This window comes from Trachymyrmex cornetzi, unplaced genomic scaffold (genome assembly GCF_001594075.2).
Source record: "Trachymyrmex cornetzi isolate Tcor2-1 unplaced genomic scaffold, Tcor1.1 scaffold585, whole genome shotgun sequence".
In the NCBI taxonomy this organism is placed as follows: Eukaryota; Metazoa; Arthropoda; class Insecta; order Hymenoptera; family Formicidae; genus Trachymyrmex; species Trachymyrmex cornetzi.
Window position 1 is genome coordinate 76006 of NW_017299898.1, and position 13687 is coordinate 89692.

General features: G+C 32.0%; 1 protein-coding gene across 1 annotated transcript; it reads right to left on the bottom strand.

Annotated features, from left to right (window-relative positions):
- Positions 1-3896: 3896 nt before the first annotated feature.
- LOC108766416 (IQ domain-containing protein G) lies at positions 3897-12561 on the bottom strand. The gene is given in 8 exon segments (XM_018515698.1): positions 3897-4097; positions 5239-5370; positions 5685-5891; positions 6026-6266; positions 8125-8223; positions 8296-8500; positions 12031-12282; positions 12333-12561. Coding segments are annotated over 8 exon segments (1566 nt in total).
- Between the last annotated feature and the right edge of the window lie 1126 nt (positions 12562-13687).

The following is a 13687-nucleotide window of genomic DNA, read 5'->3' on the forward strand; positions in this document are numbered from 1 at the left end:
TTTTAAACAGTTTTAAACAATAGTTTAAAAACGTTTAAAATAAAAGTGTTTTAAACAATGCCCAATGTTTTAAACATGTTTTAAACAAGCCGTTTTAAATGTTTTGTTTAAAACATAACAACCCTGGTCGACAATAATGAGAGAGAGGAACCGTGGGAGACGGCCAATTTCCCTCTCATTCTCTCCTACTACATCATTGAATGGAAAGAGATAGAAATGGCCGTTTGCCACGGTTCCTCTCTCTCATCCCTATCGATCATTTTGACACACGGATCGCGCAGTCCATTCTCTATGTCCTTGGGCCATACCTTCGGCAATAGTAGGTCAGGCGAACACGAGTATTCGGCTATCTTTAAACCTTAATATCTCGTTAACTATTGCTGACACAAAGTGGTACAGGACTTTTCGACTCAGTATAGTCTGTTCTACCCACGCACGAGAAACATTTGGCGATAATTTCCAGACACCCTGTATATACATATATGATATATACAGAGAATGGAAAGGTACTTTTTAAAAGTAACAAGTTACTGTTACTCGTTACCGAGTAGAAAAAGTAATAAGTTACCGTTACTAGTTACCGATTTTTAAAAGTAACTCGTTACAATTACCGTTACTTGAGAAAGTAAATTTTCGTTACTTTTCTTTATTTTTTTTTAAATCTACGACCGCCAATCACAGCGGATGGGCCTAGGGACTTCTTCAGTCTCAAGCGCCACGCACTGTAAAAAATTGTTGTGTAAAATTACAACTATTATAGTGGATAATTTTGAGACCCACCATAATAGTTGTAAACGTCCACGTTCGTAAATTTGCAATATGCAAATAAAAATAATTTCTTGGTTTGTAACTAAGCAGATTGTGGAAGTATAATTACAATGTGTATGTGCAGTTACAGGAACGATAATAGGACAATACATTTCGCACTATATACTATTGTACATTTAAGCAATACGCGAAACATTTCTGTTATATTATGTAATATTATTAAAATTTGGATAATTACAAAAAATATTCAAAATATCCTGCTATTTAAAGGGTAAAAGCAGGGATTATGGAATAGCTTTGTTTAAATTAACATTGCTCTGATATAAATGCATACGAAGACTTCAAATTTACACAGAACTCTTGAGGAATATGTTAGCTACAACATCCAAAAAATGAAAGTCGCCAAAATTTAAGTCCAACATCAATATTAACAAAAAAGTAAAAAATGGGGGGGTCTAAAAAATGGGATGTAATATGGAATACCGATGAAATTTTGACCATAGTAATAAATAACATAATAAATGAAGTCCAAATTTGTTTATTTATATAAACTGATCAAGAAAAATAGAAAACTGTTCAATTTTTATTGTACAATACACAGAAAATATAATAGCATCATTACGAACGTTATTACGCATGGATAAATAAAAAATCGCAAATAAGCTGATAAATCGCAAATAAGCTGATATAGAATACATGCTGTAATCTAACCTGACTTAATCTGATCACGAATAAGTTGCTAATATGCATGGAATCTATTTTATATTTTCAACCCTCGATTTTATCCACATTACCTGCATGTCGTCATATGACAAACAAAGTCTTCCCGTAGCAATAAACAAGTTTGAAATAGTAATTAATCTGCATAATATTGTTCATGCAACATTATTAAAAGCGTCTGTGCAATATAAGCATTAAAAAAACTTACCTTCAGTTTGTGAGAACACTTTTTAGAAAAAGCTGCCGAATCTTCTGACGTAACGAAAATGAATAAATGTTAATTGTAGCAAAACGGTTGGTCGGACCGAATATATTGCTTGTTATGATATGTTTGGTAACAGTTGCAATAACTTTCAGCGATTGCCGCCAGATTGCAATGCTTTGTTTAAAAAATAAGCCACTATTCCATATTAGTAGCCTATGCCATAATCCCTGATTTTACCTTATATAATTTTCAATATAAAATAAGATATATTTACACAATAAAATTTACATAATTTTTGCGTAATTACATAATTTCTGTAAAATTGTATGACTTTTTATAATACAAGATTAATCATGAAATCTCCCACTAAACAAAAAACATTTCAGTAACGTTTTAAAACGTGTCAGTAACGTTACAACTTTGCTGTGACGTTACTGAAATGTTTTGGAACGTTTCTTGTTTACTGGGCTATTTTATATCTATTATATGTGTAAAGAAATTTTTTTACAGTTTAAGTGACTTGTGTCGTATCGTGTCCAATCATGTGTAAAGTAACGATAAAAGTAACTGTAAAATTCGTTACCGTTACAGTTACCAAAGAAAAAAAGTAATTTGTAATTGTAACTCCGTTACAAGTAACGAGTTACTTGCATTCCCTGGGTACGTATTGATATTGATCCTTTTAAAAATTTTAATTATATCCACGAAGGTGGAAATCGATTCGAGATCTCGGAGAGTGAAGTGACCAATTGCATTTGAACAAAATTCGATCTGTTCATCAATGTAATTGATCATTTCTTTCTTTCTTTCTATTAACATAAAAATGACTCATCAAATTAACGTCAAATCGATGTCGAATTGATGAGTTTTTTCAATGAATAAAAAATATTATATTAATATCATTTCTATCTCATTTCGAGATTTTACAAAAGGATAAGCAATAATTATAATATTAAAATTGAACAAAACAGTAACAGGAATAGCTATTTATAATTTATTTAAGACAACTCGAAAATAAATCGAAATTCAAACACACATCGAGTTTTTTACCGTTCATCAAGGCCATCAAAGCCATCGAGCTAATTTTGACGTCCAAGACATCGTTTCTACATCGTATCGATATTAACTTTCTCTAGGTAGTAAGAATAACAAAATTTTTTATAATATTGTTCATTAATACTTATTGTGCTTGACTTTTTTACACAATTATTTTAATGGTCTCCAATAAAATTATTTTCAGATCTGTATTTAGTTCAATTTTTAGACATTTCATTGAAATTGTTCTTTCCGTATATAAATAAAGGTGTATCAGATATATGTATATACATATATACTTTCTATAAAAAGTGACTGAAATCGAAAATTATAGTTTTCGTATAAAAATGAACTTTATATACGTATGAAACAATTTATAATAAGGTCAATATTTATATTTAACAATATAATTTTGTAGTTTAACCAATATCTTTATTTTAGACCGTATATGTGAGAAACACAATCAATACTAGAAACTTAAAATGCCTATTACGGTCGAAGCTGGATCTTCGTTGCTTTAAATAATTCAAACTTGAATTACTAATATATACTATATATGTATTTGCATATATACCATATTGTGGTTCAAGTCCCGGCTGAGGTAATATTTTTCACAATAAATTTATTAACAGTTTTAACATATTAACATCTTTATAATATATGATGCTTGATGGTAGCATCAAATTATTAAATTGCTTGTCAATTTAATTCGCGATTACTAGAGTAGTTTTAATTGCGTTTATTTAACCCGGAAAAATAATTCGGCTCGCAGTTTGAAAAAGACTACAATATGGTATATATGCAAGTACATATATAGTATATATTAGTAATTCAAGATTGAATTATTTAAAGCAACGAAGATTCAACTTCGACCGTAATAGGCATTTTAAATTTGTAGTTTAAATGAAAATGTTTTTATTTTATATTAATTATTCTTTAAAAATATGTCTACTTTTTATTGAATTTTTTATTCATGTTCTAAATCTTTGCCAAACTTTTTGTCTTACTTTCAAATACGATATAGAAGAATCTATAATTTTTTAATAATTTTTTTGTTTTGTCAAAAATTACGTTAAATACATCTTTAATAGTCATTTGCCCGATTAAATTGAATGAATTAGAACGATGCATTATGATTAAGAATAATTCAACCTAGCAGAAAGAGGAATTATTTTTTTGTTTTAACAGGCCTCTTCTTCTTTTTCTCTTCAGATCGATATGGCCCCAGTTTTCGACGCACCATAACACCTCGCCACCAGGCTTGCATCTTAATTATGCTGTGGCGCACATGATCTTCATGCTCCTTTTGTTTTCGGAGTGCCTCCTGCTCCGCGAGGTACGCGTCGATGAATTCCTGATTATTGCAATACTGTAACAAATACCGTATCCAGTTTCAGCGCGAAAATTTACCGATATATTTTATTAGATCCGAGTGTCTTTCTCAGAAATAAATGTGTTTTATATGAAATTCACGGGGCTTTACGCAATCGTGTATCTTGGTAAGTAAGAAGGGAAGATTTGATCTTGTCCGTTATATATACGAACGTATAATTAAAAAGATATGAGGCCTAAACTGGACAACTTTGGTGTAGAAAATTGTGTATCTTATTACAGTTACACATCCTTTAGGAATCGGAATTGTAAGTATTGTGTATCTTATATTCGGAATAAATTTTTGTTATCAATAATTAAAATTCACAAGATTTGTGAAGAAATCGATTTATAGAAATAGATCTGTAAAATTACCACGACAGTCTTTCTATATTAATTTATTAATAATGTTAATGTATTAATATATTGTTAATTAGAGATTAATATACGTAATTCAGGATATAAAAAGAATTAAAATTTGTAATATAATTAAAAAGAATTAAAAAGAAGAAAAGATGTGATTCCTTGTTGGAAGGTAATTCGAAAATATAGAAAATAATTTATAAATACATATTCAAACACATAAAATGCATGTTCTAGTTCTTGTTGGCGTTACGAATTCAACTACATTTCTATATATGTAGGTACCTAAGCTAAAGGAAATTGATCTACAGACTTCCGGTCAATGATTTAGTTATCGCTTAAACGTAAACCGGTCTGAAACATGTGAAGGGATCTCAAGAGCCCAGAATTCGAGGAGATTTCAGCTATTAATAACGATCGTTAATATTTCTGAGTCTCAGTAGACACGTTCTTGACACGAATTATCGATTACCCAACGAAACTTCGGCGCGCTCTTTAAACTCATGCGGGCCAAGTTATCCGAGATTGATTGTCAATAGATGAGACGTAACGTAGTAAATCAAATAGTCACAGAGAGAATGCGAAATAAGATAGTAATTATGCTTGTTGCACCGTTTAGGATCCTCTTTATCCAATAATTAAGATTCACAGTAGCGATGGTCAAAATAATGAACGACGGAATGCAAATTGATTTACTGCACTGCGTCCGCCGTTTCTGCTGCGCGGAATGAAATCAAAATATTTCTCGCACTGTCGTACAGTTTTCGGATCATTACCTCCGTCATAAGTTCCTCCAAGTATTTTTGAGCATCTCTAATCTCATTGCGTACTTTACGGATCTCCTTCTCATACATTTTCTTCTCCCGATCGTATCTCTGTCGCCATTGCTCGATCCGAGTCTCGATGAGCTTTAATTCAAAGTAAATATTTTTATCTTTCCAAGGGCGTGACTCATCTTAAATTTAACGAAATTTATTTCGTGCTTGACATTTAGCAAAAACGCCAAATTTGTGTTAACGTATCTGCTGAAGAAAAATCGTAAAATGGCTATGATCTCAAAGTACATTTTTCAGCAATCTTTTAAGCTTTTTCGCTGAAGAATTTACAATATCGCTTAAGTGTCTTAATTTTAATGACGGACCCTTTTAAGTCTTGACTGTTTAAGTAAAAGGTAAAAGATGTCTATAAGACATTTTGCTCATTTTAAAGAATTTACTCTCACCGCTATACGTCGCGTCAGATAACGCGTTAATACATCATTCACGTGATTTTCATTTCTCTCACGCACGCAATGATCATTCAATGTCTTTTTCAATTCGTCCATTTTCAACTCGTAACGCAGTACGTACTGCTCCCGACGTGCCGCTTCCCACACTCGGATATATTTTATCTCCACGTCCTTAATTAGTTTCAGCTTCTCCTTCTCGTCCTAAACATTTTGCCAACCAGTTTCGTTTTAATGTGACTCTTATACTTACATACATACAATGATTAAACGATAAAATTTCATGATTTATCACTATTGCGTATATTTGTAAACGTTCCGACTTGTGAAACATTTACCCGTGTCAAAGTGAGCTTCTTTGTTAAACGCTCCTCTTCCTTTTCATTCGCTGTTTTCTTATCGGCAATTGCTTTTCGTAACTCTGCCACGATTATTTGTATGCTTTTATTCTCTTCTATTAAAAGATGTTCTTGTTCTTCTTGTAACGTAATTCTCTCGATTTCTTTGATTAATACATCGATGGTTCCATGTTTGCTAATTTCCCGCTTCAAGTCTTCTATTGTACTGCTCACATATAAACTGCAACGTAAACGATATCTCTTAGGCCCGGTTTTTCATTATTTGGTTAACTTGTGATTAGGCTTAACTTGATATTTTATCCAATAGGCTTCATTTATGATGATGTCATGGATAAAGCCTATTGGATGAAATATCAGGTTAAGCTTACCCACAAGTTAACCAGATAATGAAAAATCGGGGCTTAATCTTTGGACATCCAGTAAAATGAATACATACATCTTAGCATGTTTAAAAAATCATATCTCTAAAAAGTATTGAACAATTAAGGTTAAATATGGTTAATAAAAGAAGAATTTTGCTTAAATTTGAATTAAAAGCATATAATTTTTTTATAAAAAAATTTTATATTAAAATATAAAAAATTAATTTCACACACACACACACACACACACACACACACACACACACACACAGTAAGATACGAAATTAATCAAATTACTATAAAAGACGACATAGTGTGCAGCGTTTACTTTCGTGCGTGTAATAATTTTTCAAACGCCATTCTGCTAATATAATCTTATGATGTATGTGTAATGTACATTTTTTATGATATTTTTGTATTATATATAATGTAAAACTCACGAATTTTCATTTTAATGGCAAAGAAATAACAATGCTATTAATCAATACAATGGATATGTAAAAGAGTACATCCAGATTATCGAGCCGAAACTCGAATCGAACCTGAGCCGCGAGCATTTCGATAAACATTTGTTAGGCGGCTCGGTAAAAAACAATGAAAGTTGGCCGAAATGCTCGTGGCTCGAGTTTGCTCGATACTTTCGATTTCAGCTCGATAGTCTGGACGCACCCTGTAATATATACATGTATGTATATACTCGCCATCAAAAAGGTTGCAATTTTTTTTCGATGAATTTCGGAATGCAACCTACTCACCGAGGGATTGATTCTTACTTATAGATCTCATTTACGCTCAACCACTCTATAACTAATCAAGGCTAAGTTTCGAAACCCATCGAAAGAAAAAGTGTTGCAACCTTTTTGCTAGCAAGTATACATAAATTATATGCTGAACATTTTTAAGCTTTACTGCATACTAATATACATTTTATTTTATAAGTTAAATCTAATCTTGCGATCATGAAAAAGTCTCGATAAATTTCTGTTAGACTTTAAAGATATTTTATTGTTTGCTTGCAGTATATTTGATTCGTCATTTTTTAGATTTTTATATTTTTGATCCTATTTTCATATTTAGCAATTTCAAACTTTTAAAAATAATTAAATTAGATATATATCTTTTCTAAAAAAAAATCGAATGTAAAAGATATATGAGAGGATGAGTGGAATTATTTATAATTGAATTTACTTATTAGATCTGCATAATATATTAATAGTATTGATTAACAGTAACGGGTCGAAATAGTTTGAAAATTTTCTCGGTCACAATATTGAAAAACATATTTAGATTTCATGATTATTAGGACGACTAATAAAAATGGAATTATTAAAATCTTTTATTAATTAAAATAAATGAATATTTTACATATAAAATTTCCATATTTAAATGACGAAAACATACAAAATTACGTTTAATTAGAGAACAGTGCGGATAATAATTATTTGAAACAAAACACATAAAGAATAATAAAAAATATAGTAACTGTTATTATCATAATATTTTAATGTTCATACGATTTAAATTCGATAATGCATGTGACAAATAAAAGAAGAAATTGTTTGCTCTTTATATTTCTTCAGAAAGCAAATTTTAATTTATTAATTATGTAATTAATTTTGTTTTGAGGTTCTATTGTTATCGTAGTCTATTGGCTGATCCGCCACTACCACATGTCGGTCTTTCAAACAGGCTTATGGACAGATTAAACAAGCCAACCTGTCTCGTAGAAGCTTTTCACGTGCAACTTCCCTTCGTGAATCCGTCATTTCAGCGGCGCCTCTGGCAACCGTTTGCAGAATAGACGTTTCCGAAATCCTGTGGATACATATACAAAGCAGACAAGTCATAACACAGTCGCGTTTATTGCACTATATCTGCAAGACATACTTAACATTTGGGAAAATATTAGTGGCGTTATCATTCTCTATCGTCGATTGTTGTCGTAAGATGTTTTGGTAAACGGCCAATGAGTCCGCACATTCCTCCAGGACTTCTAGGACAGCTTCACACACCGCCGGTGAAAATCCGGCAGCACTTTTCGATCCAATCGACGTTTCCATCTGTTTTTTCTTCTATAACAAATCGAGTCAATCTTTCATTTATTGTTTGTTAGCTGTTTTTATTAACAAATGTATATACATAATTTAAATTTAGTTCCTAAATTTTTTAAAGAGCTTGAAAAAGAATGGCTCAATTTCCAATCTTTAAGAGTGAGATTTCACTCTTTAGAATGACACTTTATTTTAAAAGTATTAGAGAACATAGTTCATAAAGCTATGAAGCACAAAAAGAAATTTTGATAGAAACTGCGCGAGAATGACAGAATCATGTACGTTTCACGATGTAAAGAATATTTCACACGACGGAATAAGGTTTATGCAAGTTTTATGCAAGTTCTTGTACATACGTTTTATGTTCAACGTCGACAAATTCAATGTGTGTTAAATATATTCACTTGATAAATATGTCGTGTCAGTCTACATCTATTTGATAAACCAATTTATCACATGTTCCTGTAAAGAAGCTGACTTCAAGATCATTCTCTGTTATTTTTTTAAATTTTAAATAACATCAACAGTACAGTTAGAATATTAACTGTCTTTTTAGAGGAACAGATGCAGGATAGATGCGCTCGAAATGATTAACAAGGAACATTTTTATGTATTTAATTTGCTAAACTGACTTTTTACGAAAAATATATTATCGAAAATCAATAAGAAATGAAATCAATAAGATAATGAAAGAGCAAAAGGCAATAAAATAAATTTAGCAAATGACAACTTCAATGAATAACTTCAATGAATAACTATTTTAATATGCAATTTATGTAACATTTTTTATTAATATACAAGACGCGTTACTTAATTTGTTATTAATTAATATTTTAGCATCAATCAAAATATTGAAAAAATTATTAGTGTCGAATAATGAGAAAGAAAAAAATGCATAATTTTGATAACATATATTTGAATGCGTCGTTAATTTTTAATTTTTGAATGTTACTTTTAAGAGATTTTTTATTAATAATGCTATTTTATGTAACAGACGTTAAGGTAAATCTACATTTCTCAAGTAATCTTAAAATATTCTTGATTTTAAACATTTATTTTTTAAAATGCAAACAATTTACACGATGTATTATTATTAAAAATTTTTCCGAATAATTCTTAAGATTTTAATTTGTGATTCAATACCGTTCTGCGGCACGTGGACGTATCCGTAAACCTATTCGAATCGTTCCATATCAGTCATTGTGACAGCAACACGGTTTAACGACATTTAACCCTTTCAACATACTGTCGATCATGGAAAAAATTTTGTGGAATGGATTACATAAAAAATATATTTACCATTTATATTTTGTCATAAAGTAGCAATATAATGATATATATTAAGATGATATTTATTGTTACGCGCGCACGAAAATTATAATAGTTTATATAAAAATGTTTACATTCCTAAAATTATACCTGTATACCTTATTTATTAATAATAATCCTATATGTTTTAATTTGATAAGGATTATTAATAATAATCCTATATGTTTTAATTTGATAGTAACTAAAATTGTTAATATTATGTTTATAGTATTTTAAAACATTATATTTACATTGCTTGTCGAATGCACTAGTAAGAAGAACACATTCAACAATCATTCAGTAGGCATATAATGAATATTGAAAGTACGTATATAAAATACACATACATTATTATATGCGCAAACAGCTAAACTTTATAAATAAGCAGACATTTTTCACAAGTTTATTAGCACATTATCGGACGCGCAGGCATCACACACTGTACTCTGTAAAAAAAGAAAAAGAAGGAAAACCCTATAACTCTGCAAACCTTTCGAGTAAATTAAACAGTTTGATCCATCGCCGTGGGCTGCCATGGAAACGAACTCGGGGGATCACGGATATTAAAGCGTGCAATAGGCGTGAAAATAAGAAAATAAAGAAGAAAAGCAAGGCTACGCTCAAAAAACCTTTCAAACGAAGAGGAAGAAGCGTTTGCTGAAGAAATTTTGTTTTCTCTGATAATGTAAAAAAAGAAGTAAACATACGATCTCCAACTCCATGACATTTTTGAAATTAAATTCATCGAATCGCGCGTAATTTTGTTATAATTTCCGGAAAATGGAAATTTGAAAAATCCAAAAAGAGTTGCTACTTAATACGCTCATATATACGAGCGTCGCGTCATATCGTTCTGCAAACACATACTCTCAAACGCGATTCTGCTTCTCGCACATTTCTAGAAAAGTTCTCGCGAAGAAAGAAACTTTTTGTGAAAAGTTGTGTAGTCTTTAAAGGCATGGACACACTTTTAGCGTGTTGGACGAAGCCAAGTACATCTTGGCTTACATGAGGCCGAGGAAATGCATCGTGTAATTTTGCCGCAACGCCAGAATGCCTGTTTGAAATTATCGATTTTAGGTATCGTGAAATCTCCTGCTCGCCTTTTATCTCTCAGCACAGCAAAAGATTTTTCACATTGTTCTTCTGCTATTAGCTTCGTATTTTTAGTAACTATAATTAAGAAATAATATAACAAATAATACGTACTTATATACATCTTGCAAAGTAAAATAGAAAAGCTTATAAATATTGTAATATGTTTTTCAAAGAGTAGTTTAATAGAGATAAATGCTATTAAATATATACAGTACGATAATAAGTTAGAACTTACTTTTGCGACAAAATTCATGTTGGGAAAAGGAAACTGCGAAAATTCAATAAACATCGTTTTATTTGATCTACTTCGAACGAAGAAATCTCGTGCTATTGGCTCTTCATCAATTATTTCACGAGGCGAAGCGAACGAAAGTCGAAAACTGTTAAATTGATACCGACATAATTACTATCCGATCGCGTTAGGGTCCTGGGCCCGAAAAAAAAATCTTGCGGCGAAAAAGGGCGCGCCAGCACGTATCAGTTTGATTGGAAAAGTTTTCACATCCAGAAGAGACTTTTAATTGAATCTTCATTGTCTGACAAAAGATAGTTCTTCGCGAGGCTCCTCAAGCTCGTGTCTCCGTTTATCGTGAAGAATATCGAACCATGAATTCGTGAAAACAAGGTAAGGATCATCTGTTACAAAGAAATTCGACAAATTTCGGGTCTGCGTATGTGTGGGTGTCTCATTGTGCTGCTTTTCGAGACTTACTCGATTAATCGCACGATTTGACAGGTGGCAAGTCATCTCCCGATTAAACTTGAAGTAAGAATTTCGGGACGCAAAAATTAGATAGAGAATATTAAGAATGTCAAGCGTGTGAAATATTATGACGATTTTATACAGAAGTGGATTAACCTATTGAATAATTGGTTTGATATTAAAAAATTTTTAGAATCTGGTAGTGCCTATCATATGTATAGAAAATGTAATCTTTTTTATTTTATATTAACTTTATTTTACATAATACTTTCATCAATGATATAAAAAGTTACAGTAATTGAATATTTCAACATTCTTGTAGCGGCTACAAAAAATGCAAAGTGCAAAACGGTAGACAGAATTTAGAGAAATATCGTTTCAACGGCCGAAACTGGGATAGCTATCCCTTATCTAATGCAAGAGTAAACCCGCGTGCAGGAAAACGTATGTGTATGTACATACACATGCGACGACCAGGAGGCCACCTCCGGCATCGTGGCGCATGCGTATTCGCGAGGTGGCGTCGCGACGGCGCGTTTCCGCCGCGCCCGATGCCGTGGCAAGGAGACGCGAGAGTGGTGTCGGTGGTGATAGCAGCGAAAGAGGGTTGTTCTCGTTTACTCGTTATGCGCCCCTCACTTTCATCGTCGCCGTCGCTGTAACTGGACGCTTTTCTCCCTCGGAACACTCCAGCGCGAACCGCGATCACAGTGACTTCTTAGCGCTCGGTTCTGGTACGCACTCCTTCTGGTACATCATATCACTTTCGTCCTCGCCGCCGCTGTCGCTGGACGCTTTTCTCCCTCGGAACACTCCACCGCGAACCGCGATTGCAGTGACTTCTTGGCGCTCGGTTCTGGTACGCACTTCTCCTGGTACATCATACGGATCTTGAATTGTCGTCGAGACCAAGAGAGAACAACTCAGTACGCGCTCATCGTGACTGCTTCTTTCGTGACTGCTTCCGATACTGAACCGACTATCTGCTCTCATCTAACATCCGTAGTCCACCGGCGCATCAAAAGTGAGTTTTTTAAATCGTATTTTGAAAGTATTGAACTCGTGAATGAAAAATTAAAAACGAGGTTAATAAAGGAAATCATTAGCTTATATGTAATAATTAACTAATATTTAATTTAGTAATTCTTCGAAAAAGAATCAAGTATTTAATAATTAAATAACAATAATAAAAAGACAACGGACGTCATACGTTAAGTACAATCTGAAGGCAGATTGTATGTACAATGTATAATAGTGTTAAGTATTTGTTAACGGTGCTACAACATCATAAAGATCCTCAAAATCGTAATTTTTATACCATTTTGACACTATTTCTCTTAAAGTGGTGACGTGACGATCAAATTTGGACAACGGATTCGTATTTAGTAGATAAAAATACATCGGAAATGGTTATTCATACTAGTATTGCAATATAGTGTTGGACAGTGATATTATTTAATTCTTATATTAAACTCAAATTTATCAAATTTAGTGCATCATGAAACTTAGAGCTAAGGTTCTTTTTTTATTGACATATTTATTATTAGCACTACATTAATAAGAACTGCTGTAGAAAAGCTGTAAATTAAGTCATTAATGTGATTCAACAAATAATTTTCAATATAAATATAAATATAAATTATAACTATACTTAATTAAATTTAAGAAAATTTTAGGCCACTGTGAATTAGATATAAAAATTGCGGCAAATTCCGAATAGTGTATTCAATACGGCAAATGTTAAAACTTAATAGATGTCTGGATTGTTGCAAAATGTATATATGTCCCTTATAAAAATTTTTCACCGTTTTTAGACCTCATATGGACCGTTTTTAGTCCATTTTTAGCCCGTTTTTAGCCCGTTTTTAGCCCGTTTTTAGCCTGTTCTTGCTCGTTTCTTACACTCGCAAGCACTCGCAATGTATCAAGAAGGAACGATAGTGAGTATACACGAGTATACAATGAGTATTTTTGAGGAGATTATCCGTTTTCAATACTCGTTTTTCCGCTGATGAACGAGAAACATATACGCGAGTATTTTTGAGTGAATCGTCCGTTTTCAGCTGATGAGTGAGAACACGTTAATACGACGTTTCTCTTTTACTCGTACATTTTTACT